This window comes from Phragmites australis, chromosome 16 (assembly GCF_958298935.1).
Source record: "Phragmites australis chromosome 16, lpPhrAust1.1, whole genome shotgun sequence".
NCBI lineage: Eukaryota > Viridiplantae > Streptophyta > Magnoliopsida > Poales > Poaceae > Phragmites > Phragmites australis.
The window spans coordinates 10,356,210-10,382,647 of NC_084936.1; the positions used below are offsets into that span (position 1 = coordinate 10,356,210).

A 26,438-nucleotide genomic window follows, 5' to 3' on the forward strand; every position below is an offset into this window, starting at 1 on the left:
TCCGAATTAGTTGAACGATTTTTTGGAATCATCAACTTGGAAGTTGTTGAGTTGAAAGCCGAGGGAGGGCTGACGGAGGATGACCGCTCGATAGAGAAGCAGGGGAGCGCGTGTTTGCGCAATAAAAGGCCCAAAATACGGCAATAAGTGAATGGGGACTTGTCGACTCCGCTTAGCCACAATGCCATTAGTCCTAATTCACATGCGCAACGCCCCCACCACATCGTTATGCAATGACGATCCAACTCCTCGCAAGTGAGAGAGAAGCCAAGAAACCTCTAGTGATCGCTACCCATGATTACCTCCAAGGAATTAGTGGGAAGATTTGGCGCAACTCCCTTTGGGAGCCACAAGAGAGTTGTGACAGACTGACAGGCCCCACACCGAGCATGCATATGCATGTGTGTGCGGATCCTGGCCATGATCATCACACTCATGGTTCCTCTGGCTTCACTGCCAAGAGAGAGCAGAACTCCACTGAGGATGCCAGTGAGCCTTGGCTTCCACCCTAAACAAGCCTCATTCCCTGTACCAACCAGCAATTCTACTGCATCGCCCAAATGGCAGCTCACTGTTTATCTTCCTGCAAATGCATAAATTCTGAGGTTCACTTATGTGTATGATTCCTGAAAAATGGCAGGATTCGGGTTTAACGATAAATGGTAAAATATGACAGTAATTCTGATATCATGTGTTTACTTGAGCAAGAAGGTTCTGATCTTTTAGTCGTAGGCTAATGGACATTACATTTGGTTGGCATTTACCCAAACACAGTGTAATTCTGAATTGGCTGATGGACACCACAAATCTGTGGTCATTCACTAGAACACGCCTGTCCGCTAAAATACTACTATACTGCATGGATTGGTGTTTTCTTCCCCTTGCTCTCTCCCTTCTCCATGCTTTGTTCCTCCTCTATGCTCTGCCGCTGCCTCCAAGGTTCAACGTCTTTTATGGCCTGATCTTATAGTAGATATATAGCACTTGGATGTTGAGCTCAGAATAGTTTTATGTGCAAGTTGATTCCTAAAACTATGAATTGTGCAACATCAGTTCTATGGAAGTTTTACTTGCATATAGAGCTCTTGCTCTGTTTGACAAAGTAACGAATCAGACATTCATAGTTCTTTTTTTCCACTTGCACTATTCCAACTGACAAAGTGATATGTATCTCTACCCTCAAACAACCTAAGGGCAAAAGTATGTTTCAGTGATCTTGGGGTAGTCTGGCTCCATTCCCCTGTTTGGCACAACGACAGGATTTTTTTTCAACACAAAAGATAGGAATATATTATCACAGATATGATTAAATTTCGGTAGCTTGTGCAATAGGTATTACCATTGTGATACGTAGGTATGTAGCTATCTTGGATTACTGGCTCATGGCATACATGATCACGCCTTTTGTTTTTTCCTTTAAAACATTTATGTACAACTCCATGTTGATTATGGAGGTGTAATTTTATAAATCTGGAATTAAAATTAAGTTGTCAGATAATAAATTCCAAATACTCTACAACTTTACTTCTTGAAAGTCCTACTTTGATCTGATATCTTGAAATATTGAACACAATTAAATAGAAAAATTGAAATTGAAATTGAAATTTAGATTTTTGAAACTTTTGGATGAATGGATTTGAAAATAAATTTCTATTTTTTTGTATTTTGTGAATAAAACTCCGTACTAGATTTAGGAAATTCTAAATTTTAATGATGGATTATATACATTTAAATTGAAATTTTAACTTTAGCATTTTCATTGAAAATTCAGATCTATAATTATAAAATGTTGGAATATAATTTTTATCATCTTGAATGAGTCTGAAATTTTGGTCGCAAAGCATGAGAATTCTAGATTTTGTACTATGTGATTTCTACTTAGTACCTCGATATTGAATTTCAAAACGCTTCAAAGTAACACTGAACTATTCATCGTTTTCTTGATACATCCTAGATCTCATAGGATATTCATTTTGATGTTTTCAGATTGACAGATGGGGAGTGTAATAATACACACCCCAAATGTGTAGCTATTTGGAGTGCCATATACCAAGTGTCACATTTCTTAGACTAGCGGCCGATAGGTGCAAGATAATGCACAAATTGAATGCTCAATTATATATCAGAAGTTGTTGATGTAACCTTCGAAACATCTACATCTAGTATATGTTTAAACAAGTTCAGGTAGAATACTATAGAGATAATTCCCTGTGTGTTACTTAATAGTAACGAAATTCTCAATTTGCTACTGAATCACAGCCCCTTTCATTCCATCATTTAATTTTTTTCCTTTGCTTATGTGTCACTGCCGTCACCTCCGTTTTGACAGTGATGACACTCAACGAATGAGAAAAATAAATTGATGGTATGAAAGGGATCATGATTTTTTAGTGACAAATCGAGAATTTCATTAACATTCCGGAGAACACAGGAAAATATCTCAAATTATATCCTAGAAACGGTGAAAGACTGCCCTCAATGGACAGGTTCATCCTTAACTGCCAGATTAACATATATAAATATATAAATAATTCATACCAACTCAAATTCTGTAAAATCAAATCGGGTACCAGCTTCAATTACATCTCAAGTAAATACTGCAAGATCATCCAATCAGAATCAGGCACCAGTCATGTCCTAGGTTGGCAGTTGGCGCACACTGCTGGTCCGATCCCGGCCTCTACCCATCTTTGCACCTGCACGCATCTTCAGTTCTAAGCAACCCCATTTTTGTAATGCATACTGCCATGGCATCTCCCTCACTCCCATGGTGGTCGCCCACAGGCCAGTCAGTCAGGTACCTAATGGAATGGCCATCACTGCTTCCAACTAACTAACCACCTTTTCACTGCACTCCACTCCCGTACCTATCGCCATGCATGGAAAGCACCCGTCCATCAAGGCATCACCTACAAAGCCCCGTCGCTGTCGTGTCTGTCGCCGTCGTCGACGCAGCAAACGTTGCCACTAGGCGCCGTCGGTCAGCTAGAGCTAAGCGAGTGAGGGAGGACGGTGTTTAGAACATGGACACCATCGAGGAGTGCGGCGATGGAGGCCGACACCTGGGCCTTGGATCCAGGATACTCGTCGGCGTGCCGGACAACTCCCGCGGGTGCTCGGAGCTGCTGTCGTGGGCGATCGGCGCCGTCGCGAAAGCCAACGACTCCGTTGTCGCCGTGCACGTCCTCGGTAACTGTGTCAGTGTGTGTGTGTGATGGCGTTGCTGATGTTCTTCTTGTGTCAGGTGTTCATGGCTGTGGTCTCTGCGTCTTGCAGGAGGGAGGGGGAGGAAGAAGAGGCTGCAGAAGGCCAACGCGTTCGTCATCTACATGCTCGGGGAGTTTGTGGAGGCGTGTGAGGCAAAACAGGTGAAATTGTATTTGAAAAAAAAAACTGCCTATGCAATCTTGTTTCGTGTTCTGTTTAAACTCTGGTGATTTGTTAGTTGTTATGTTCGAACAAATTTGGGTGATTTTTTGAAATGCAGTATCCGCTTAGTTCTCCATTTCCTTGCTTGTCTTCTTCTTGCACATTTTCTGTTGATTTTGGGTGGGATTGTTTTTTCTTTCCTTCTGTGGACACAGTGCAGTGGGAACTTGGAAGCGAAGTTTCTGCTTATTATTGTTAGTTTGTTGTTCCTTTCTGTCAGGTTTGTCATGTATCTTTTCAGCTGTTAGGTGAAGTTGGGCAACGCAGTCATGATTAGTGCCATGCTCTGAGATTGACTCTTTTTCTCTTCCATGTTCCTTCTTGTACTTGTTTTCAGTATTGGTAGTAATTTTGCGCTAATGTACCGTCATAAAGTGCGAGAATCATGTTGCATTATCGTGCAAATCTGTAACCTCTTTATTTTTTTTTACCTTTTAGGTCAATTTGGAGGCTAAGGTGATTTGCAGCTCAAATGTTGGGAGAGCACTGACCCAGGCAGCTGCACTGACTGACGCAAACCTCCTTATTGTTGGGAGATCAAGAAACGCATACCATAGGTGATCTCAGCAGGCTGCTTCAATTCTCATGTTCAAATACTGAACTGAAATTTTCCTGAAATTCGCAACATTAGACAAAGATTGTTGTTTTCTAACATGAAGTCAATATGTATTGCAAAGTGATTCTAACTCTGCTTTATTCTAAGTGCTAGTGCTTTTTATGAGTCTAGAAGACTGAATGTTACAATTATAACCACAACAGGATTCATTTTGAGACGGCAAACTACTGCTTCATGCATGCTCCAAAAAACTGCTCAGTGATAGCTGTTGGAAGGGAAGGCCTATCGCAAAGAAGTACTCGGTTGAAACCTCGGTCATTCGACGGTAAGATCAGTTGTTTATTTTTTTTTTCAGCTGCACGACAACATGCTTGTTGGTCTACTAATTCTGAAACTGAAAGTACCAGACAGCAATATCTCTTCAAGTTCAACATGGAGCAGAAGATTCCCACCACTTCAGAAGCTACTTAGATCAAACTCGACGCGAAAGTTGACTCAATCTACGAACGAAGGTATCGAGGACAAGAGCTCACCTAGATCAGTTATCGATGGGCCAGACGAAGGGGGGCACCATGTCACTGAAGAATGCTACAGCACGTCTAGCAATGAGGTGAGCCGGCGTGGCCACAACGGCATATGGAGGCGGTTGTCGGACATGAAGCTCTGGCTTCCGTTCCTAAGGGCGATCGGTGATGATAGTGCAAGAAGCAGCGACGTTTGTTCAACGTATCCTGAAGATAAAAAACCTGCCTTTAGGTGTTTCAGCTTTCAGGAGATTTCAGTGGCTACCAATGACTTCCATCCAGGTAACTCTCTTCATAGTACTTCAATAAGTTTTCAGAGTTTATGTGCTGCATAATGTGTAAAAAGAACTAACTGAATTTGCTATAATTTGAAGTTGTAATCTTTTTTTTATGGTCTCCTGTAGATAACATGGCAGGAAGAGGAGGCTATGCAGAAGTATACAAGGGCATCCTATCTGATGGCCAATGTATAGCTGTTAAGAGGCTGGCAAAAGGCAAGCCCAGTGAGCAGAAGGAAAAAGAGTTTCTTGCAGAATTAGGAATCCAGGGTCATGTATGCCACCCAAACACATCCTATCTTCTTGGATGCTGCGTTGAGAATGGGTTGTACCTGATATTTGAATTCTGCACAAACGGAACTCTAGCATCGGCTCTGCACGGTACTGAATTTCAGTCAGTAGTGTTGTTCAGAGCTGAGGTGAAATTTTATCGGTAACCATGTGACAGCAGAGATCAAATTTTGCAGGGAAGAGTGGGAAAATCCTTGAATGGCCTTTGAGGTACAAGATTGCGGTAGGTGTTGCGAGGGGCTTGCAGTATCTGCATATGTTCTGCAGGCATCGGGTCATCCATCGTGACATCAAGGCCTCCAATGTACTTCTCGGTGATGACTTTGAACCACAGGTAAACCCATTTTTTCTGACTGAACAATTATTCTCCTTGCATGCTCTAAGAGCAAAGCAAGGATATTACTCGGGTCCTGGCAAGAATGCATAAAATATGTTGAACTGTAAAAATAATTGAATTAAATTAAATCAAGGTAATACGAACTAATCAAGATGAATGTTGTCTCTGCAACAGATTTCAGACTTTGGACTGGCAAAGTGGCTCCCCAAGCAGTGGACTCATCACTCTGTCATACCAATTGAAGGCACATTTGGGTAAGAACAGTATGCCCATATCCGAAGTAATAATGCAGACATCTGCATCTCGACTTAAATGCTCCAAAATCACTTTGAGCAGGTACTTGGCACCCGAATACTTCATGCACGGCATCGTCGATGAGAAGACCGACATATTCGCTTTTGGTGTTCTGCTGCTGGAGATTGTCACTGGAAGGAGGCCTATTGACTGCTCCAAGCTGAGCCTTCTACAGTGGGTGAGCACTGGAGAAAAGAACGAAAGAAATGAGAAAAACAGGGAGTATAGTTACCAAACAAATTCACATATATGACTTCTTACTTGCTGTCCAGGCAAAGCCACTCCTGGACGCTGGACAAGTGTCTGAACTTGCCGACCCGAACCTCGGCGACGACTACGACAAGGATCAACTGAAGAGGATGGTTGCTGTCGCATCCCGCTGTATTATGAGACCGGCAATGTGGCGGCCCTCAATGGCCGAGGTACTACCTGAGCTGATCTGATTGGTATACTGTGAGATGTTCATTGATCACCAAATGTCACTTACTCGACATGTCAACTTTCAGGTTCTGCATTTCCTGTCTACTGATGATTGTCTGAAGGAACCCGAGAAATGGAACATTCCGGAGGACGAGCTCGACGACATGGATGATTGCACATTGTTTTCTGAATCTTGTTCTCCATAATTAATAACCTTATTTCTTTTTTATTTGCTATTGGCATGCCTTTCTTCTCATGGTGTCCATGCTATCTTTTATGACTCTTTATGGGTTTTTGAATCTTAGATGCTTGGTATTTAATCATGTAATTTACGAAGGAGATTTTGGGATGTATCACGGGCTGGTTCAGCTTTATCGGTTGAAGTAAGAGTACGATGAGCATAAGAGATTGTGTTTTCCTGATATATGTTCCCTCAGTGTAGTTTTGAATTGCTGCAATCAACAAGTTTAAACTTTGATTATTAATATTTTTTAATATTTCAATTGAAATTTTGGAAATGGTATAGCTAGATTCGACTTGAAACTAGTTTCAAAATATTACAACTTTGCTATACTTTGTATATATTTTATACTAGTAATTAGTGGTTAAAGTAGTGTACGAGTGACCATATCAATATTTAAAATAAAACTCTTTTGCGACTGGAGGGAGTATGACACTGAAATATGTAACTGAAGCCACTACCAAACTAAGCAAAGTTTATGATTATTAACAAACTTATTTTGGTAGAGTTACCATTAACAAACTAAGAATTCTATGTATCCAACATTAGATGGCATCGATTTTTTAACGTAAGCCGATAGTAAACTTCTGAAATAGTGCCTGGACGATACAGGACAATACCTGTTGAAAAGCAGCAGAATAGTATCCTTGCACTTCCATTACTGCAAAACTGTTAAGAGAAGGTTCGAGGTTGAGAAGAAAACACACAGCAGTAGGAGGATTTAGCTTCATGGAGTCCAATGCCCAATCTTACTTTTTATCCTCGGGAGTCTGGATCATTGGGCCTAAGTCTGTTCAGTGCCCAAGTCAACCTTGAAAAGATGTAACACATTTTGCAATCTGGTGAAATCAGGTACGGTGAACGCTCATGTTTGCGCATATGAACAGTCACTGACAGGTGGACCTAGGACATAGTAAATATAAAGAAGGCATCTCCATCCAAACATCACCACAACAATAAAAGAACTTATTGTACAGTTCTATCCATTGCATAGTTTTTAGATGATAGAGACCCTGCCAGACATTTTCATACCCCTCTTACGCACAAGCATACAAGGAATTAAGTGTTACAAGCGGCTCTTAATACAATTCAGAGTAGTAGCAATGGCAATGATGTTTGAGTCTACTGCTCTTCCTTTCAAGAGCTTGCCCCTTCCGGCTCATTTTCTTTTGATCTGGAAATCGAAATGCTCCGCAAAAATCAATGTCTTCATCTGGCTGCTTTTCAAGGACAGTCTAAACTCCAGAAATCTGTTAAGAAGGAAAAAATTGGCAATTAAGGAAACAATTACAACTGTGTACTTTACAATCAGAACATAGAGGAAACTACATATCACATGTTCTTTGATTGAAGCTTCAGTGTTAGATGTTGGGCAGCCATTGGCCTCAACTGGAACTATGAACTTGGCTTCTTTGAGATGCTGCTGGAAGCCAGAATTGGTTTTCAACATCAATTTTTCATGTATTGCAGCTTGGGAAATCTAGAAGCAACGAAATGCTAAGATCTTTGAGAGATCGAATGCAAATTTCAATAGATGGAAGGAATATTTCCGTGAGACAGCTCTTGTCCAAACCCACAGCATGAACTCTTTGTTTAGCTCGTTGTTCATAGCTTGGCTTCATAGCTCTGTGTAGAGTTTTTTCTTTTCTTCTCCCTCTTTTTCTTTCTCTTCCTTATCATCCCGGTGTATTTTATTTTGCTTTAGGGATTCTCCTTTATTTTTAATAAAATCATTCATAGTGGGGGCTTCCCTCCATGTTTTCCGTTCCAAAAAAAAAAACTTATCAGTGCTCACTTCATTTAAAAAAAAACAGATGGAGAATATTCCCATGAGTAATTCCTCATATGGAAAACATCCCACAAACCCAAAACGGACACACTCTTACCCTGATTCGCATCATTACCTAAACAACTAAACAAAGTACCAATGATCATGTCACTCCAAAACTCATAGAAAAATTGGAGCCATGAATCATGCAAGCTACTAGTCGTAAGAAATCACATATGATTTATTATCTTAGCACGGTAGACAGAACAGCGAAAACTACGTTTGAACAACTACATAAGCTTATTCGGACAGCTCCATGAGCTATCTTTAAAATACATTAATCACCTAATCCACTAATTAAAAGGAAAGTTTTCATTAAATAGCAATGACAGATTTTCACCGTAAGTAACAACTGCAACAGTGACTTAAATGCCACATAGAACTAACTATCGTAGAATAGAAGATCAAACCACAAAACTACCGATGAACAACTACACAAACTATCTTAGAAATCATTAACCCATTAATTCACTAATCAACCCATCGAAAATCCAGCCACGCAAGCATTGCGGCAAGTGACCCCAATGATTTCTTGCTAAGTGCACTACAAATTTCTTTGAAAATAACAAATATCCCTTCTAATACCCATTGACACCGTTATGTTTAGAAGAGTGACCCCAACGATTTTAATTTTCTAGATTCACCCCTTCTGTATCATGACTTAAAAAATAGTGATGGAGGACCTTCATAACACAATAGTTGGTTGCAATAATGACATAAGAAAGAAATCACCACAGAACTAATTATATTGAAAACCAATCCACGAAAAACTACCGGTGAACAAACTACACGAGCTACTTTACAATACATTGGTGCCTAGTTCGCTGATTGACCCATCGAAAATCAGCATCATCATTAGAAAACAGTGATGCGGAATTTCATAATTTTTGAAACGAACCAACAGGAGAGTTATTTATTGTATTAATTAAGAAGAAAAATCTGATGGACATAAATGCTCGGTTAATTGAGAGAAAACTAAGCAAAAATCACGAGACACGGGGAACATATTACCTAACCAAACTAGACCTAAAGTACCGTAGAGAACTAGAAACGACTCCGGCTCTTGACTATCTACCTGACTAGACTAGACATAAGATATCGACAATGCTCCGAAATATAAGATAGCTGAACCTGTTGGGAGCATCTCTCCAAGTCGACACCTCCAAAGAGAGTACAATGCAAAGACACCGCCGTCGACCGATCCAACACATTAGAAATGAGTTTTTGGGAACACCACAACACTTCTCTTAGCATATAATTGTTGGCCGCTGTAACGATAACATAAGAATTAATCACCATGGAACCTATGATCTTAGCATATAATCAAGACACAAGATAACAGATGACAACTATATAATCCACTTTCCCAAAAAATATATATATATAATCCATTTTATAATAGATTAACCTCCTACGTCACTAATTGATGCATCGAAAATTGGCATGATCATCTGTATCGACAGCAGATTTTCACCACAATTGTTGGCCGCGGTAAAGACATAAGAAATAAATCACACGGAATTAATTGTCTTAGAATAGAAAATTAAACACGGAATTTTCACTGCAAAAACTACAACTGAACAACTACATAAGGTATCTTACAACACATTATTTCCGATCGACCCATTTCGAAATTCGACACCATCATTTAAAAATAGCGATGGCGGAATTTCAGCACGAATTTTGACCACAACGATGACATGACACGAACAAGCTAGAACAATGGCGATATGGCGCACGCCCTTTTCTTAAATTGTTTTAAGGTGGACGAACGCCGCAGCCACCAGATTCTCCAAGGATTTCTTCACGTGTCTAGAACTTTCTAGAGGCTTGGCACGAGTCCGTAGGCCGCGGCGTCCACGTAAAACCCAACGCCGTTGTCACGGGCGTCGTCGGAGAAGGAGAGCCAGAACTTGGCCGCCTCGCCGGCGTCCGTGGCCCCGGTCGCGGCGGCCTTGGCGTCGTCGTCCGATCCAGCGCCCGCGGGGCGCTTGACGAAGCGGCCCTTGATCCTCGGCCGAGCCTCGGCGTAGGCCTTGCGGGACGCGTAGCGGATGGTCTTCTGGAACTTGCGGTTCTTGCGCTTCTCGCGGTACCTCCGCACCCTCGCCTCCCTCTCCGCCGCCTGGGCGAACAAGGCGGCGGTGGCCGGGACAACGACGGCGGCGGCATCCGCTGGCAACCACGTTTTCGTCCATGCGGCCAGGTCGGGCTGCGCCCACAACGGCGCAGCGCCGTGATACACGGGCGCCACGCTGTCCGGCAGGTGGCCGGCGCCGCCCGTGACGCAGGCCGTCTGCAGGTCGAGGAACAGGCTCCTGACATCAGCTCCGCTGTCGCTGGTGGTGAAGCTGGCCGACGAGCTTCCGTTGTGGGGGCTGCCCTGCACCTGCGCCGACGCCACCGGCCACGACGCCGCCGCGTCGACGTCGTCGGCCTCGAAGAGGTCGTGGTACACGCCGAATGCCGCCGCCACGGTGGCCGCGGCCGCGGCCATCGGGACGCGCTCATGGCGTGAAGCCAGCGGGTTGGCTGCGTGCACGGCGGCGTCGCAGGGGCCGCAGAGCGCTGCCGCGTCCGCCGGGCAGTACACCACCGCCGCGCCGCCGCAGACCGCGCAGGCTCCACCCGCATCGGGGCTCGTGCTGCCTTCGCCACCCATCTCCTTGCACTGCCTAGGCTGTTGGCCTGTTGGGATTTCTCTTCTTGCTTCTCTGAGCTGTGCTTGTGTGTGGGAGTAGTGGGAAATGGAAGTGAGCTGCTGAGCTGCATAAATAGGGAGGGAGATGAAGGCCCGAAGGAGGAGGCGGGAGCCTAGGGAAGGTGGAGTTGGTGAAGCGCCTCAGAGGACACGTGGAGCTCTAAATGACCAAGAGAACTTTGTGCCTAGGGAGAAGAGGGTGTAATTTAGAGGGAATTGGTAGGTGTACTATGGTAGGCATCCTTGTTCCCTTGCCAAACCATTCAAACCTTTTCGAGAATGTACCATCCAAACTTAGATTTGTAACTTCAGTGTTTTGCGACATAACAACTATTAGATATTACTAGTAGGGAACATGTAAGTTGCATATATTTTTATCTTTTATAGGTAATGTATTGGTACTATAGGAATTTCTTAACACAAGAACACATGGTGAAGTTGAGTAAATGATTTTATTTGGTGTGTATACATGATCATAGAATCTTTTATCATTGCATATGGTTTCAGTTCATCGTAATTTAAACATTTGGAATGTATGTCTAAGAATACAACATATGACACATGAATGCTTGTGAAGTTCTCCTTATGTGTCCTTAATTACGTGCTTCTCACCGCGCTGATCAACAGTGATTGCTTACTCTTTTGTTATCTCTGTCCGCAATACTATTCCTCATGTCATCCTCCAGGGTTTAGCCTTAGCTCAACCATACCAAAATTTCACAAATCTTATTTGGTTCTTTGAAATCTAGTTTTATGCTAATTTCTCAACAAAAGAAGCAAGAAGGGAACACAATGTGTGACAATTTAGCTTACTGCATGGCATTTAGAAAGGGCAATTAAAAACTTGGTCAATACTAGCATTTTATAAGTGATAGAGGATTGCAAATGCCACCTTAGACCCTCACAAAAGCATCATGAAGTTTACACATTCTAGTGACAGCAAACTTATGTCTCAAAGCTAATTATTGTTTCTCGAAAATGTTCATTTGGATTATCAATCATAACTAAAGCATGCCAGTTATCAATCGTATAACTAGAATGCAATGTTTTAATTAAAATTTGATATTATATTTTTCCTATTCACTCTTATAAATTTGATTATCCCTTGTAAATATTTGGCCAAAATAATTTCAATCTTGTAGAACAATCTCCAGCTTAATGAGTGATGAATATATGCCACACAAGATGATAATAGTATTTTTAAATTAAAAATAGTTCAATATTGTGGGAATCTTTTGCATATACTCCCTCCATCTAAAATTTACAAGGCTAGCATGATATTTTATTAGTCATAATAATTCAGTGTTATATTTTAATACAAGGCGAGCACGATACTTGAGTAACAATTCAGCTAATTATATAGAGGTTTAGTTCTACAAAAGTGGTACCATAGATTTATATTTTGTTGTGTTCGTATAGTCATAATTTTCTAATTAGTTACAAATATATTAAAAGAGAAATCTTTATTCAATGTTAAATTCAAAATATTTTGCTAAGTCAAATAGCGCCTTATAAAAATGTACAAAGAAAGTATTTGTTACTAATATGAGATATTTCATACCACGACTATCCAAATGTTCAATGTTAAAGGAGGACCAAATGTTATATTATATTATCCTTATAAGTTGTCATGAATAATGCATTACATATTATTGTATCGTCATGATATCTTAAACATAGGTTGCCTTGTCTTTGTTCCGGAGTTACTAGAATGTGTGGATGAAAATGTGTATTAGACAGTGATGAGAGAACTTAATGGCATGTATTTGTAGACTATGCATGATTAAACATACATTTGAGAACCAAGCTTTGGCTTGGATAGTTAGGGTGTGTTTGGTTCGATGGATAGAGCCATCCGGGAGATAGCCATCTGCTTTTTGAACCTGTTTGGATGGAGGGCGAGTGGATGGGGCAGACCAGAACTAGAGCATATTCTTCAAATATGTTGGATGGTGCGATCCGACGAAATTGGTCGGACCGAGCCATCCCTCGTTCGTGCGTGTGTGTCATGTTTTTCATTTACCTTCTCGGTCTTATCTGAGAGTGAAAGTGCATCTAGACCCTCTATGTGGGTTTTAGATAATTGATAACAAACGATTAAGAGACTAATGAGTTTATTGAGGTTATGAACAGGTATTAGTCTCATTGAAGTGTTAAAAGTCGTTAGCGTCCCTCATAAAGAAAAGAGAAGCGGTATATAGTCACTCAATAGATTTAATTTATTTTTATTTTTTTGAAATTGAGTATAGGTATGGCGTAATATAAAGAGGGATGCGTATAAATTATCTTGAAGATGTCTTAGTGCTCAAGGTACCCATTTAGACCAAAGATGAGAGACACAATTTACCCCATGAACACCGAGAAATTCTAAGCCTTTGTCTGTACCTAGATGTTCTGGACTGACCCGAATACTCCGGGTTGCCAAAGTCTCCGAGTTTAGCTCCAGGCTGGTATGCTCGGTTTGGTGTTAAAGTCCAACCCGGAGGTTTTGGGTTGACCCGGATACTCCGGGTCGCCAAAATCTCTGGACTTAGATCTGATAAAGGGTGCTCGATTAGAGTTAAAATGTTTTACCCGGAGTCTCTGGGTTAACCTGGATACTCTATAATCTGGTGTTGTGTCCAGAATCTTCGACTGGGGTTCCAGCCGAGGCTTTCGGTTTCGCATTCAAGTGCCAACCCGGAGTCTCCGGGTCAGTACAAAAGTTACTATAACAGCTAGTTTTTTTTTGCTGGGTTTAAATACCCCCTCACCTTCTCCTTCATTTGCTATCGAACCAACTCGAGACAAAAGCATTCAAAGCCTCTTTAGAGCCCTTCCACTTCTCTAGTGTATTAAATCTTACAAGGATTTGAGAGTTGGGTTGGGAAGGGGAGATCGAGTGCTAGTAAGCATAAATTCATCCTTTGAGCGCTTGAGTTCGTCATCAAGCCATCAATTCACGCTCATTACTCTTGGAGCTCGAGATCCTAGACGGTTAGGCATCACCTGGAGAACACCCAAACTTGTGGAGTATCCCAAGAAGTTTGTGAAGGTTATCCTCGACTCCGCAAGGAAAGAGGAAAGTTAAGTAAGTCTCGAGCTCGATCTTTGTGATCGTCGGTGAGGATAAGGGTTGAAAGAGACCCGGCTCTTTGTGAGCACCTTAACGGATACGTAGGATCGTTGGATCCAAACTTCGGGAAAGAAATCTGTGCCTTCTTTTGCTTACTTTGTTGTTCTAGTTGATTTTCCCTGAACTACGTGATTGTGTGTTTCTAGCTGCAGGTGATCTATTGAAAAGCTTCCATACATCCTTAGGAACCTATGGTAACCTTAGATTAAACTAGACTTACTTAGGTTTTTCATAATTTTGCTTTTCCTGTTCCAGCCGGACTGTCCAGGTTAAGCCTGGAACCTCAAAGACCCCGGAGTCTCCGGTTTGACCCGGAGTATCCGGATTCTATAATCTGCTGCAAAGTTTTAATTTTTAGGAAATGCCTCTTTATCCCCCTCCCCTCTAGGCGACATCACATACATTCAGAGAGTACAATATTATTCCAAAAATTCTAAATATTTTTATGAGCAAACTAGAGCTCACTAGCAGTCCATTTTAATTAGTTTGATCCAAAAGTCTGAGTCAATATTTAATTAAAATTCTCTAAAAGAGCCTACTTTTGTAACTTCTAGAAATTTTTAACACCTCTCACTACTACAAAACCAGGCTTCTATGCCGCCATCATTGTCGGTTCCTAATGGACCGGTAGTGATGTGGTATCACTGTCGGTTCGTAAGCTGCGCGGCAAAAATCAACCATCATGGCTTATGAACCAGCAGTGATAAGTATTATCACTGCTGGTCGATGGATTGAGCCGGCAGTGATGCCCTGCTCCCTCATCACTGTCGGCTTAATCCACCAACCGGCAGTGATAGCATAACATCACTACATGATGGTTAAATGAGCCGGCAGTAATGCCACCCTTTCCCACCTTCTCTAAGCTTGAGCTAACAGACAGTTCGATCAGAACTTTCTCTCCCCCTCACAAACTCTCATATGGTAGCACCCACTTCATTCCTTCTCTCCCTTTGATTCCCCCACCACTCAAGCTCATTTTTGGTCAAGAAGAAGGTCTAGATGAGCTCTCTCTAACTATCCAAATAAAATCCCTTCTTTCCTCTCTATTTGCTCATTTGCCTTCTCTTCTTTTTTGGGCAAGTGAACTATGGATTTTTTCCACACAGCAAGCAAGCTTCTAGGAGCCTTTGAGCTCAAGTAAGTTGAAATCCCCAAGCTAAATCCTATATTTAGCATTTTAACTCAAAATATTACCTTAAAAACCAAAGTTGATATTATCCCTTATTTTGATTTTTAATGAATTAGAAAATTTCGCCATGATATTTAGGTACATAGCAAGATCCAATTGTATTTTTGATATTTTATTTAATTAGCAAGCTCCAATATAGAAACTTTATGTATGAGTGTATTTATTTTTCATGTTTCCTTAATGAGTCATAGATAAGGGATTGAATAATAAAGAAAACTTCTAGGATGGCACGAACACATACTCATCGGAAGCGGATGCGAAAGCATGCAAAAGGCGGCTCCTCCAACCCAGGCCAATTGCCGGTAGGAGATGACGAGGTAATTTATTTGTTGATGATCGTAAAATCTTCTAGATGTTATGAACTTGGATTTACAATAATGATATAATTGTAGATGGACAGAAGATGGATGTACGATATGAGCCGTATGAGCACAGAGTACAAGAATGGCGTGGATTGTTTTCTGGTACAAGCCACGGCGCACAAGTCAAATACACAATCTTAATACATGTGTTATGCATGCGTCGATTGCAATAATAAGAAGCAATTTTTCACCACCCAGTAGATACATTCCCACTTGATGCCAAGGGGCTTTATGCCTGGCTATACTCGTTGGACCGAGCACAGTGAAGCTGAGATCGTACAGGAAGGGCAATACATTGGCAGAGAAGATGAAGACTTGTGCACCGATATACCGACTAACGAATACACCGATATGCCGTCTGCCGAAGATATGTTGGTCGATGATGATCTAGAGGAGATGTTAGCCGATGCCAACTCCGACGCTGACGCCGATAATCTGGCGCAGATGTTATGAGATGGGGAGGGGAACTTCATCAATGAAAGAGAGTTTCAAAAGTTCTAAAATATGGTAGAGAACTCTAAAACACCGTTGTTCCTAGGCTGAGAAGAAACACATAAAGTTGTGTACCGTGCTTTCACTTCTACAATTGAAGGTAAGCAATATGTGATCCGATACAAGCTTCACAGAGTTGTTACTATTCTTGCAGAAATTGCTTCTAAAGGGAAATGTGCTGCCAGAAAACACATACCAGGGCAAGCAGGTTGTGTGCTCATTAGGGTTGGAAGTGCAGAAAATGCGTGCATGTCCAAATAATTGCATGTTGTATCGCGAAGAGTATGCAGACTTGGAAGTATGTCTCGTCGGTGGTGCATCACGGTACAAGCGTGACTGTGATGATATCGATGGTGAAGGAAAGAATAAAAGGCCTCCCGTCAAGGTGATATGGTATTTTCTTATAATCCCTCATTTGGAACATTTATTCGCGAACAAAAGGCATGCTGAAATGATACGATGGCACGTCGAGGAACACAAGGATGATGGAATGCTAAGACACTTCACTGATTCTTCGCAGTGGAGAAACATCGATAGGAAATACAAAGAGCCCTTTGCAAAAGATGTGAGGAATATAATATTTAGGTTGAGTACGGATAGGATGAATCCATTCAGCAACATAAGCAGTAATCATAGCACTTGTCCTGTGACTCTATGTACCTACAACCATCCTCCTTGGTTGTGTACGAAGAGGAAATATATTATGATGTTGGTGTTGATAACAGGGCTAAGGCAACCCGGTAACAATATCGATGTCTACCTAAAACCATTAATGGAAGATCTTGTAATACTATTGAATTGTGGTGTGCAGGTATGGGATGCATATAAATGAGAGAATTTCACCCTACACACAATATTATTCGTAACAATCTAGGATTGGCCTGCCCTTGGCAACCTATCAGGCCAGACTGTCAAAGGCTACTGTGCATGCGTGTATTGTTTGGATGAAACGGAGAGCTTGTGGTTGAAGAATAGCCAAAAAATGGTGTACCTAGGTCATCATAAATTTCATCACAAGGATCCCTCGTTCCTCAGCAACAGGAGAACGTTTGATAGGAAAGTTGAGACTCAATCACCTCCTAAGCATCGCACTGGGAGATAGGTATATGAGATGGTAAAGAGACTTAGGGTTATCCTTAGAAAGGGACACGAGAGTATACCGATTCTAAAATCTAATCTTAGAGCTCCTATGTTCAAAAAGAAATCTGTTTTTTATGACTTAGCTTATTGGCTGAATTTTGTGGTTCGACACACAATCGATGTCATGCACATTGAGAAGAACATGTGTGATATCTTGATTTGTACGTTACTAGACATACCTGACAAAAAAAAGGATACACTCCAAGCACGGAAGGACCTAAAATGTTTGAAACTCAGACAGAATCTACATTCCAAAGATATAGAAGAAGATGACAAATATCTTGGTCCTGCTAGCTACAGTTTGATCAAAGCGAAGAAAATTACAATATGCAAGTACTTGCATGGAATTAAAGTTCCATTCGGCTAACTCCGCCAACATAAAGAGACTAGTAAACGTGAAATATTTGAAATTAACTAGCATGAAGTCTCATGATTGTCATGTGATAATGATATAGATACTTCCAATTGCAATTAGAGGTATTCTGCCGTCGAAGGTCCGAAACCCAATCATAAAGTTGTGTTCGTTCTTCAACACGATATCACATAAGGTCATCGATCTGACCAAGCTAGATAAGCTGCAGGAAGACGTGGTCAAGACTCTATCCCAGCTTGAGGCGTTGTTCCCTCCATCATTTTTTGATATCATGGCACATCTCATTGTTCACATTGTGAAAGAGATACGGATTCTTGGCCCCATGTTTCTGCATCAGATGTACCCTTTCGAGAGGTTCATGGGAGTTCTGAAGAAATATGTTTGTAACTGAAATCGGTCGGAAGGCTGCATGGCCGAGGGTTAGGGAACCGAGGAGGTCATTGATTTCTGCATCGATTACATGAATCTCAAATCAATTGGTGTGCCTGTATCTCGTCATGAGGGAAGGCAATAGGGGAAAGGGATGATAGTTGCAAACTCATTTCGCACTAACGACCCCGTTTCATTCACGCAAGCATATTTTATAGTTCTACAACAATCAGTTATAGTGGACCTATATGTCGAAGAACACTAGAAGATGCTACACACCAGAAATCCAGGGAAGTTCGATGTTTGGATCACGCGAGAGCATCAAGATCATTTTGGCGCCTGGTTACGTAGAGAAGTGATTTATAAGTAGATAGAGTGTGCTCAGTTGACTGTGTTGGCTCACGGATCATCAACTACAATCTTCACATTCTAAGGATATGACATAAATGACTATACATTTTATACGAGAGTTCAGGATAATAAGAGCGCCAACTAAAATAGTGGTGTCCGTCTAAATGCCTACAACTGCAATGGAAATATGGAGATCTATTACGGATTCGTAAGCAGATCTGGGAGCTTGACTATGAAGTGTTAAAGGTTCCTCTTTTCTGGTGCCAATGGCTTAAACTTCCAGAAGGTGTGAAGATTTACATGTACGGTATGACTATAATGGACCAAAAACTCATTGGATACAGAGAAGAATTATTCATACTTGCGAATGATGTTATGGAAGTCTTCTATGTAAAGGACCCAAACCTGACTAACAAGGAGGAGCGCCATATGGTTCTTTAAGAAAAAAGAATGATTGTCTAAATAGAGAATATTGTTGACAAGGAAAACTACAATCAATTCGATGCGCTGCCTCCTATCGTATAGGATGTCAACCTAGGTCCTATGGAAGACACCGATGAACCTCCCTATGTACGTCGTGATCATAATGAGGGCGAAGTGTTAAGACAAAGTAGCTAACTTGTATTAATTACTATGTACGAATTTATTTTAGATGCAATTATATCTCACTTTTATTGTAGAAGCATCAATTTGTAGTTTATAGTGGAAAATGTCTTTATTATTGAGCATATTTATTTTTGATTTTTAATAATGAATTAACAATAGCACAAGCTAGCACTATTGCTATGTATTACTATTTTTTTAATTACCTATAGTGAGCATATTTATTTTAAATTCTTAATGATTTAGAATATTTATCGATGAAATTAAGATATATAGGAAGCTCCAATTATATTTTTTTAATTAAATAGCAAGCCCTAATATAGAAACTTAGGTATGAACATATTTATTTTAATTTTTTATTGAATTAGAAAATTGAACCAAAAAATTTCAGTACATACAAAACTTAATTTTGGTATATAGCAAGTTCAAATTTAAATAAATATGTATTAGGATTTTTGGTCAGTAGGTCGCGCGTGTGAAGCTAAAAAAATTTTTTTGCACCCTGTGGCACCAACAGTGAAAAGGGTTTCACTGTCGATGAACATATTGGGCTGGTAGTGAAACTACTTTCACTACTGGTGGACTTACTGAGCTGGCAGTGAAAGTAGTTTCACTGTCGATGGTCCTCTTGAGCCGGCAATGAAGGTATCATTTCACTGTTGGTGGTCATATTGAACCGGTAGTGAAAGCCTTCCCCTATAAAATAGCTCAACGCCCTGCGCCTTTTGACACTTGGAAAAAGTTTCCCCTTCCATGTGTCCTCCGCTGAAACGCCTCCTAACACTAAGTAGCTCACACCGCCGGAGGACTATGAGCCCGCACCAATGAGCCCATGTCTTCTGTCCCTATCCTCCTCGACATTGTCATCCTCCTCCCCAGCGTCGTCGCCGTCCTCCTCCCCAGCGCCATTCCCATCCTCCTTGACGCCCAGCCCGCACACCCCGCCACCCAGACCCTTGTCGTCTTACAGGTACCAGTCATTCTGAGCTTTAATTGTGTGTTGCATTTGACCTATTTGAGCTCCGAGGGGGTTTCAGTGGTGATTGTTGGGGTAACTGGTCGATCATGAGGACCACATTAGCTTGGAATGTTGAATTAGAGGATGAGAGGAGAGGGGGTTCTAGTGGTGATTGTTGGGGTAACTAAATCATCTTTCTTGTTTTCAAGTTTGTTGATGTGCTATGAAATGGTATAGCATCGGTATATCATTGACATATTCTAAGAGAGAAATAATGTGTGGATATTGCAGCTGGACAGAGAAATTGGTTTATTTAGTTGTAAAGAGAGTTCATGTGTTTAATAGAATCAATCATATGGCAATGTAAATTGATATTGCAATGTAATTACACATGCATATTACCAATGCAATATATTGGTTGATTTAGTCTAAAAGAGAGTTCGGCATGTATGGATATAGCCAACTTAAAAGAATGTGTTTTTAATATAGACTCCTAGTTGACTGCATTGTTTCAAGGTTGTTTTAGAATTACAATTTCTGGCTCATGAATTATATATGCATGGTTTTTGTTTCACAGTGGTAATATTTTATGCTGCCATAATACGTAGATTTTGATTATTCATTTTCTCTGTAGTTTTTTTTAATGTAATTGCACTTTGATGCCAATCGAGCTGAGAACATTGGGCATTGCTAGAGCTACTGTGCCTAATAGTTTTTTGCAAGAACATTCTTTGGTGTTAGTGTGATTTGTTCCTCTAAAATTTAGGACTGCTATGAGATAATATATTGTTCATCATGGTCGGCAAAGTAGAGTGTTCTCTAGTTGGGAGGAATGCTACGCACAAGTTAATAGATTCAAAAGAGCATATTACAAAGGATACAAGTCCAAACATGAAGCTGTTGCGGCATACAACAGTCAAGTCATCCAAGCCGAGCTAAGATTGGCTAACTTCGAAAATAAGAAGAAGTGTGATTTCACGTGTAAAGATGTCATAATCCTAGTTCTGGTTGTAATCATCATTATTTTGCTATATAAGATGATGTAACTTGTAAGAACAATGTGTCAACGGTCAATACCTTTATGACTATTTTGCTATGTAAGATGTGACTTTTTTTGTTAAATGTGGTCGTAACGTACTCATTTACAATATTATATGTGTATGCATTCTATCTATCGACTCCTTCATGGTTATCTCACTCTTTTGATAACCTCTCTCGTCGGCTTTATCTCTATCTCCCGCCTTCCTCTGATCTTTATATGTAGAATACTCAACCGCTCATCGTCATCATATGCAGAACTCCTAGGAAGGGATAGCATCACCAACCGCCGATCCAGCTCAAGTGCTAGAAGGAGATGTAGTGTCGCAGTTAAGAATTGAAGAAGGTAGCTCGAGCCACTACATCAACCTGGACCAAACAGACGCCTGTGGAGGCAATGAGGTAATTCATAAGTAGATGAATGTATTTTTTCTACATATTATCATATAGATTTCCAATAGTTTTTTCACTTATGCGTAGATGCTTGATGCTCCGGAGGGTCACAACAATGAGCAATCCCAGGAGCGGCATTGTGTCTGAGGTCCCTCGAAGATGCCTACGGGACAATTTGTGATCACGGAGGTCTCACTAGCAAAGGAGCCAACTATACCAGAGAGAGTTTTAGGGCCATACAAGTCAGTTTGTGGGATTGTTGTTAAGGATCATGTGTCCATCAGCTACAGATTGTGGACTGGCAAACGAGGTGATTCGCACGTGGTTTCTGATTCAATCAAGAACGACATCTTGTGGTCTAAGATATTAGAGAAGTTTGACTTCACTGAAGAGACAGATATGGAAGTAGTTAAGCGTAAGATGCTAATGATCATGGGTCTTTCATTTAAGAACTGGAAGGGAACACTAAACAGAACGTATGTGCAGAAAGGTACAACACTAGATTTGCGGCAAATGGCCGCAACTGGAAGATCATTGGTAAGCCTTTGTAGAGTACAAATTGTCGGAAGAAGTACAGAGGTTGAGTGAGGTGAACAAATCAAACTCGAAGAAGAACATGTACCCCTGTAAAGTCGACAGTCGTGGGTACGTGAGGAAAGAAAGGCCATGGTAACAACAGCTAGATGAACTACGAGAGAGAGGTGTCATGACTAAGACGGAGGGCTGGAACGAACAATCTACACATTTTCTTCTTGGGAGGGGTGCTTCTTACTCGTCTGATGGAAACTTACCCTTTACGACCTCCAAAGACCCAGAAGTGACGCAAGATCTTGCAAAAAAGCTTGTGGAAGCCGACGAGTAGTCTGCACAAGGTACTTTCAAGCTAGATAGGGATAGGGACGAGCTCACCTTGGTCCTGGGAAACAAGGAGCACGGTGGTCGCACACGAGGCGTTGGGGTGATGGGTTGGAAACATGGATTCTCAAGCGATGTCGACCGTTACAAGAGTCGAAAGAGATCCCAAGTAGAGCTAGATGCAAATGAGAGGCAGAACAAGTTAGGATGATGGAAATGCTTGAACAAGTGCTAAAAAAGAAGAGGAAATGTACAGAAGAAAAAATAGACAAGCAGTACGACAAGCCCTCATACGTGAACGGGGTATCATTGTGAGTGAACAGGAATGGCTTGCAGTATCTCCTGATGTTGCGTGCTCTAGCCCCAGTGGGCATCGGAGTATCTGTGTGTCCACGAGAGTTCCGGGAGCTGACTCCATCACTTATGATGTAGACCTCATCATAGCACGAACACCGTGTGAACTACACATTTGTACTATAAACATTACCATCAATGTGGCTTCTAGCGTGGCTTATCCCTATGGCTCCTATGAACATTTGCACGAACGTCTGATATCGGAGGGTTACGCTATGGTCGAAGTAGACGAGGCAGTTAACCAGTACTGTCATATTGAGGTGGACTACCCCACAGAGGAGGGGGCGAACACTATAGGAGAGAACGAGCACACCTTCATCGTGTGGGAGAAGGTCTACATAATGTTTCCACTAGAGACAACTCTCGATAATCTCTACTCTCCACTACACCCCGGGCCACCATCGCCTCGAAGATCTCCCTCAACTCAGCCATCTCCCAAAAGAAGTCCACCTCCTCAGCCATCGGCTCAAAGAAGTCCATCGCTCAAGAAGCCAACATCATCAAGAAGCCAGCCATCAGCTCAGAAAACAAGATCAGGTTCTGCAACATCCAAGCAGATGACATCATCTAAGAAGTCGGTGGCATCTAAGAAGTTGATGGAACCCAAGGATGTCTATTCACTCACTACTGAGGAAACCAAAAAGATTATGGATGCCTTGAAATTTTTCATGAAAATGGCCAAAACTAAACAGATGGGTGTAGCTTCAAGTAAACCGCCAACTGACTATGAACGTATCAACAAGAAGCAGGCCAAGAGCAAACCAGATCCAATCATTAAGGATGCTCCAATCATAATGGACTTCCTAGTTGATTCAAGAATAACAGCAGAGGAACTAGCACGGCTTACTGTGGGAGTGGATATATAAAAGTTTCATGTTACATGGCCGTTTGAGTTGAGCAAACCTTTGGTCAAACCAGATATAAAAAGAAACCTTACAACTCAAATACGTCGATTACATCAGTGGTGCTTGGAGCAGTTCAGGGTTTTCAGACATTCCCCATAAGATATAGAGATGAATATTTTCTCAATAGGGATGACTTCTTCTAGTTGGAATTCTTGCATTGGTATGAACTGTAAACAGTGAGTTTCATGAACAGATAGTCGGGTTCTTCTTTGAATATGTTATCAACCCAAACGGTGAATTTCATGAACCGATCGTGTTGTCCACGGGTGAGAGACCTTCACATGACACCATACCTTCTAGTAGAGAGTATGCGACAAGGAGGAAGTCTACCAAGGGGCTTGACAATGTATTATATTTCTCCAATTGACGCAATATCAATGAATTCTAATTAATTACTACTTATTAATGAATGATATGAATTACTATGTATGATGTGAAGTTGTATCATCGGACGACTCTTCAAAAGAATGGCCTTCCAAAGATGTGCGAAGTAGGAGTAAGAAGTAGCGGCTAGTAAACATGCCTAGGAGAAGGATGAGATGTTGGTCCGTCAGCTGTGCACTACGGAGGAGCAACAAGCAGCATCCCGTAAGCCTGCCTAGGAGGAGGAGGATGAGAGGCTGGCCCATTAGCTGTGCACTGCGAAGGAGTAAGAAGCAACAACCCATAAGCGTGTCTAAGAGGAGGAGGACAAGAGGGTGGCCCATCAGTGTGCTGCTGAAGAGGCCAAAGACTCAAACTATAGAGGCGTTCAGGCATCAGACTTTGATGTCTCTGACATATCAGCGAGCCTGGAGCATAGGCGACGCTGCGGTCGATCCGGGATGGCCGAGGCCTCTGCTCCACCACCATCAGCCCCCTGGCATCCCCAGACGTACACACGCCATCAGTCGTCAGTGCGGAGATGTGGTGCTCATTATGGGAGAGGTAGAGGGATACTGAACTCGCTCAACTTGATCGACTTTTTAGGGGGTGACCTGTGAGAACTATTATGTATATATGTGTATTTGTCAATGTCTGACTTGTAATATGTGTTCATTACTATGTATTAATGAAGGTGCTTTTATTATTGATTTACAGTAAATATATGTATCAATATATGCATGTATCGAGAGAGAGAGACGGAGAGATTGATGAGAGAGAGGGAGTACAGAGAGGACCGAGAGAGGGAGGATCGAGGAGGGAGGAGAGGGAAAACACTGCCGACTGAAGGCTTCTTTAGGCTTCATTGATACCTCCGAGCCGGCAGTGATAACCCCCTTCATTATCGGTTTACCGAGCCGGCAGTGATAGTCCTTGACTATTATTGCCTGTTGCCACTGCCGGCTCTAAAACCGGTATTGAATAGGGTTTCTGCAGTAGTGAATAAATTCCCAAAAATCAGGAAAAATATAACTAATATTCTTCTCATATGATATACTAATTTATAAAAATATTTTCAACCCTAAGTTATTTGGTGAAAAAGCGAGATCCTTTGTAATGCTCCGTTCATATTCATTTTTATCATTTCATGTGATATTATCTTTTTAATTCAATTTGAATTCAAATAAATTCATCCAAATTCTACACGATCAAGAGATAAATTCAAAAAAATCATCATAACGAACTTAACTCATCCACTATATCCAAACAAACAGAATATCAACTAAACAAAAAATTAGATCTTCTCATCCTGAAAAAATGGATAGTCTATCACATGCAACCTTGCCCTCCAACCAAACACATCCTTAGTGGAGGTAATTGTATATATGTCCACTATGGATCAAACCCTAGGTTTGCTCCTTGTGTATCTCACCAAAGTGAAATTTTCTTTTAGTTTTAATCGACGTATCCATCGACGGTGAGGTGTATGTGATGACTTCATCGATCTTCAAGCTCTGTATTTTTTGTCTTCACTATACACTATATGAGTACGTACGTTTAATGGTGTTAGTGATAATATTAATACCACACCTCTATATTTTTATAATAATTCAAATGTAAAGCACAAATTTATTTTATAGCGGAAAATTTTTTTGCGGGAATCAATTCCATCCCCACGAGAATCAATACAATCCATAATTTCAGAACAGGGTTTCTGAAACCCCAAGTGTACATAGCGTTTTCTGTACGGATTAGACCCGGTGATGGTCTGTGCCGACGTGGGACCCGCCTTGCCTATAGAAATCGCAGGAAATGATCCTGACGGTGACGTGGCGTGCGTGATCGTCCGGGTGGTGGGACCCGGCTATTAATTCAACGCGCATATAAAAATAGTGCACTCTCTGCTGGCGAGGATTCGCTAATGAAGGAAGCTCCCAGTAGCAATGAAGAAGCTCCTAGACTCCTAGTAGCAATGAAGAAGCTTGTACGGCAGGATTGAACTGTCCAGAGTGAAAGGCAAAACTGCCAACAGCACAACCAACCGGAAAGGAGATGAGGTACGGTGGTTAGAATTTGATTCCGATTTGAGTGCTTAATTAAAAAATTTGAATACATGAAATATAAATCGAAATCCGAGTCAAATTCGAGATGTTCAAATCAGAAAAAAAAATAGATACGAATGTACAGATAACACTGCTTAATCATCTTGCAGACACCTTCATCTTAACTTGTTTTTGTTTTGTCATTCAAGTATGAGAACACCTCTTGTAACTCAAATATTGGGAAATTGCTCACATGGCATTTAAGCACTTAGTAACAACTTGTGTTTTTTGACAATATTGTAGTTTTGGTTCACATTGTTAGGAGCTAGTAAGCTAGGATAGCGTAAATCAAAATTTTCTATCACGCTCAATTAAGAATGTTACCATTAGACATGTAGAGCAGCGGAAGAAGAGTTTGAGCGGTCCAATCCAATGTCACATGTATCGGTGTAGAGGAAGTAATCGAATTCGTCATGAACTGAAGGTCTTCTCCTCGTGCCCTTGCTTCAAAGTAGATACTTGTCCCAACGGCAACCTCATGTCCTCGTCAGCGATTAACAAAACCACCTCCACGACATCCACACGTTCAGGAGTGAAACATATTCGTCGGTGTGATAGCATTACGCACTCGACTAGA

General features: G+C 41.3%; 2 protein-coding genes across 2 annotated transcripts; one reads left to right on the plus strand and one right to left on the minus strand.

Moving 5' to 3' along the window:
* Positions 1-2,835: 2,835 nt before the first annotated feature.
* On the plus strand, positions 2,836-6,512 carry LOC133894817 (probable receptor-like serine/threonine-protein kinase At5g57670). The gene is made up of 11 exons (XM_062334987.1): positions 2,836-3,189; positions 3,277-3,368; positions 3,868-3,986; positions 4,189-4,310; positions 4,393-4,791; positions 4,914-5,168; positions 5,255-5,412; positions 5,590-5,669; positions 5,752-5,887; positions 5,982-6,131; positions 6,216-6,512. The coding sequence occupies exons 1-11, from the start codon at positions 3,024-3,026 to the stop codon at positions 6,333-6,335; spliced, it is 1,797 nt and encodes a 598-aa protein (XP_062190971.1). The 5' UTR covers positions 2,836-3,023; the 3' UTR covers positions 6,336-6,512.
* Positions 6,513-9,723: 3,211 nt separating this feature from the next.
* Positions 9,724-10,962, minus strand: LOC133896416 (zinc finger protein CO3-like). The gene has a single exon (XM_062337017.1). The coding sequence runs from the start codon at positions 10,858-10,860 to the stop codon at positions 10,021-10,023; it is 840 nt and encodes a 279-aa protein (XP_062193001.1). The 5' UTR covers positions 10,861-10,962; the 3' UTR covers positions 9,724-10,020.
* Positions 10,963-26,438: the final 15,476 nt, after the last annotated feature.

What these genes read in the sequence shown, in the direction of transcription:
- LOC133894817 (XM_062334987.1), top strand. Translation starts at nt 3,024, where the DNA reads ATGGACACCATCGAGGAGTGCGGCGATGGAGGCCGACACCTGGGCCTT. An exon ending in AGGCGTGTGAGGCAAAACAG is followed by an intron (nt 3,369 to 3,867) that starts GTGAAATTGTAT and finishes TTTACCTTTTAG; the next exon opens with GTCAATTTGGAGGCTAAGGT. An exon ending in TCAAGAAACGCATACCATAG is followed by an intron (nt 3,987 to 4,188) that starts GTGATCTCAGCA and finishes TAACCACAACAG; the next exon opens with GATTCATTTTGAGACGGCAA.
- LOC133896416 (XM_062337017.1), bottom strand. Translation starts at nt 10,860, where the DNA reads ATGGGTGGCGAAGGCAGCACGAGCCCCGATGCGGGTGGAGCCTGCGCG.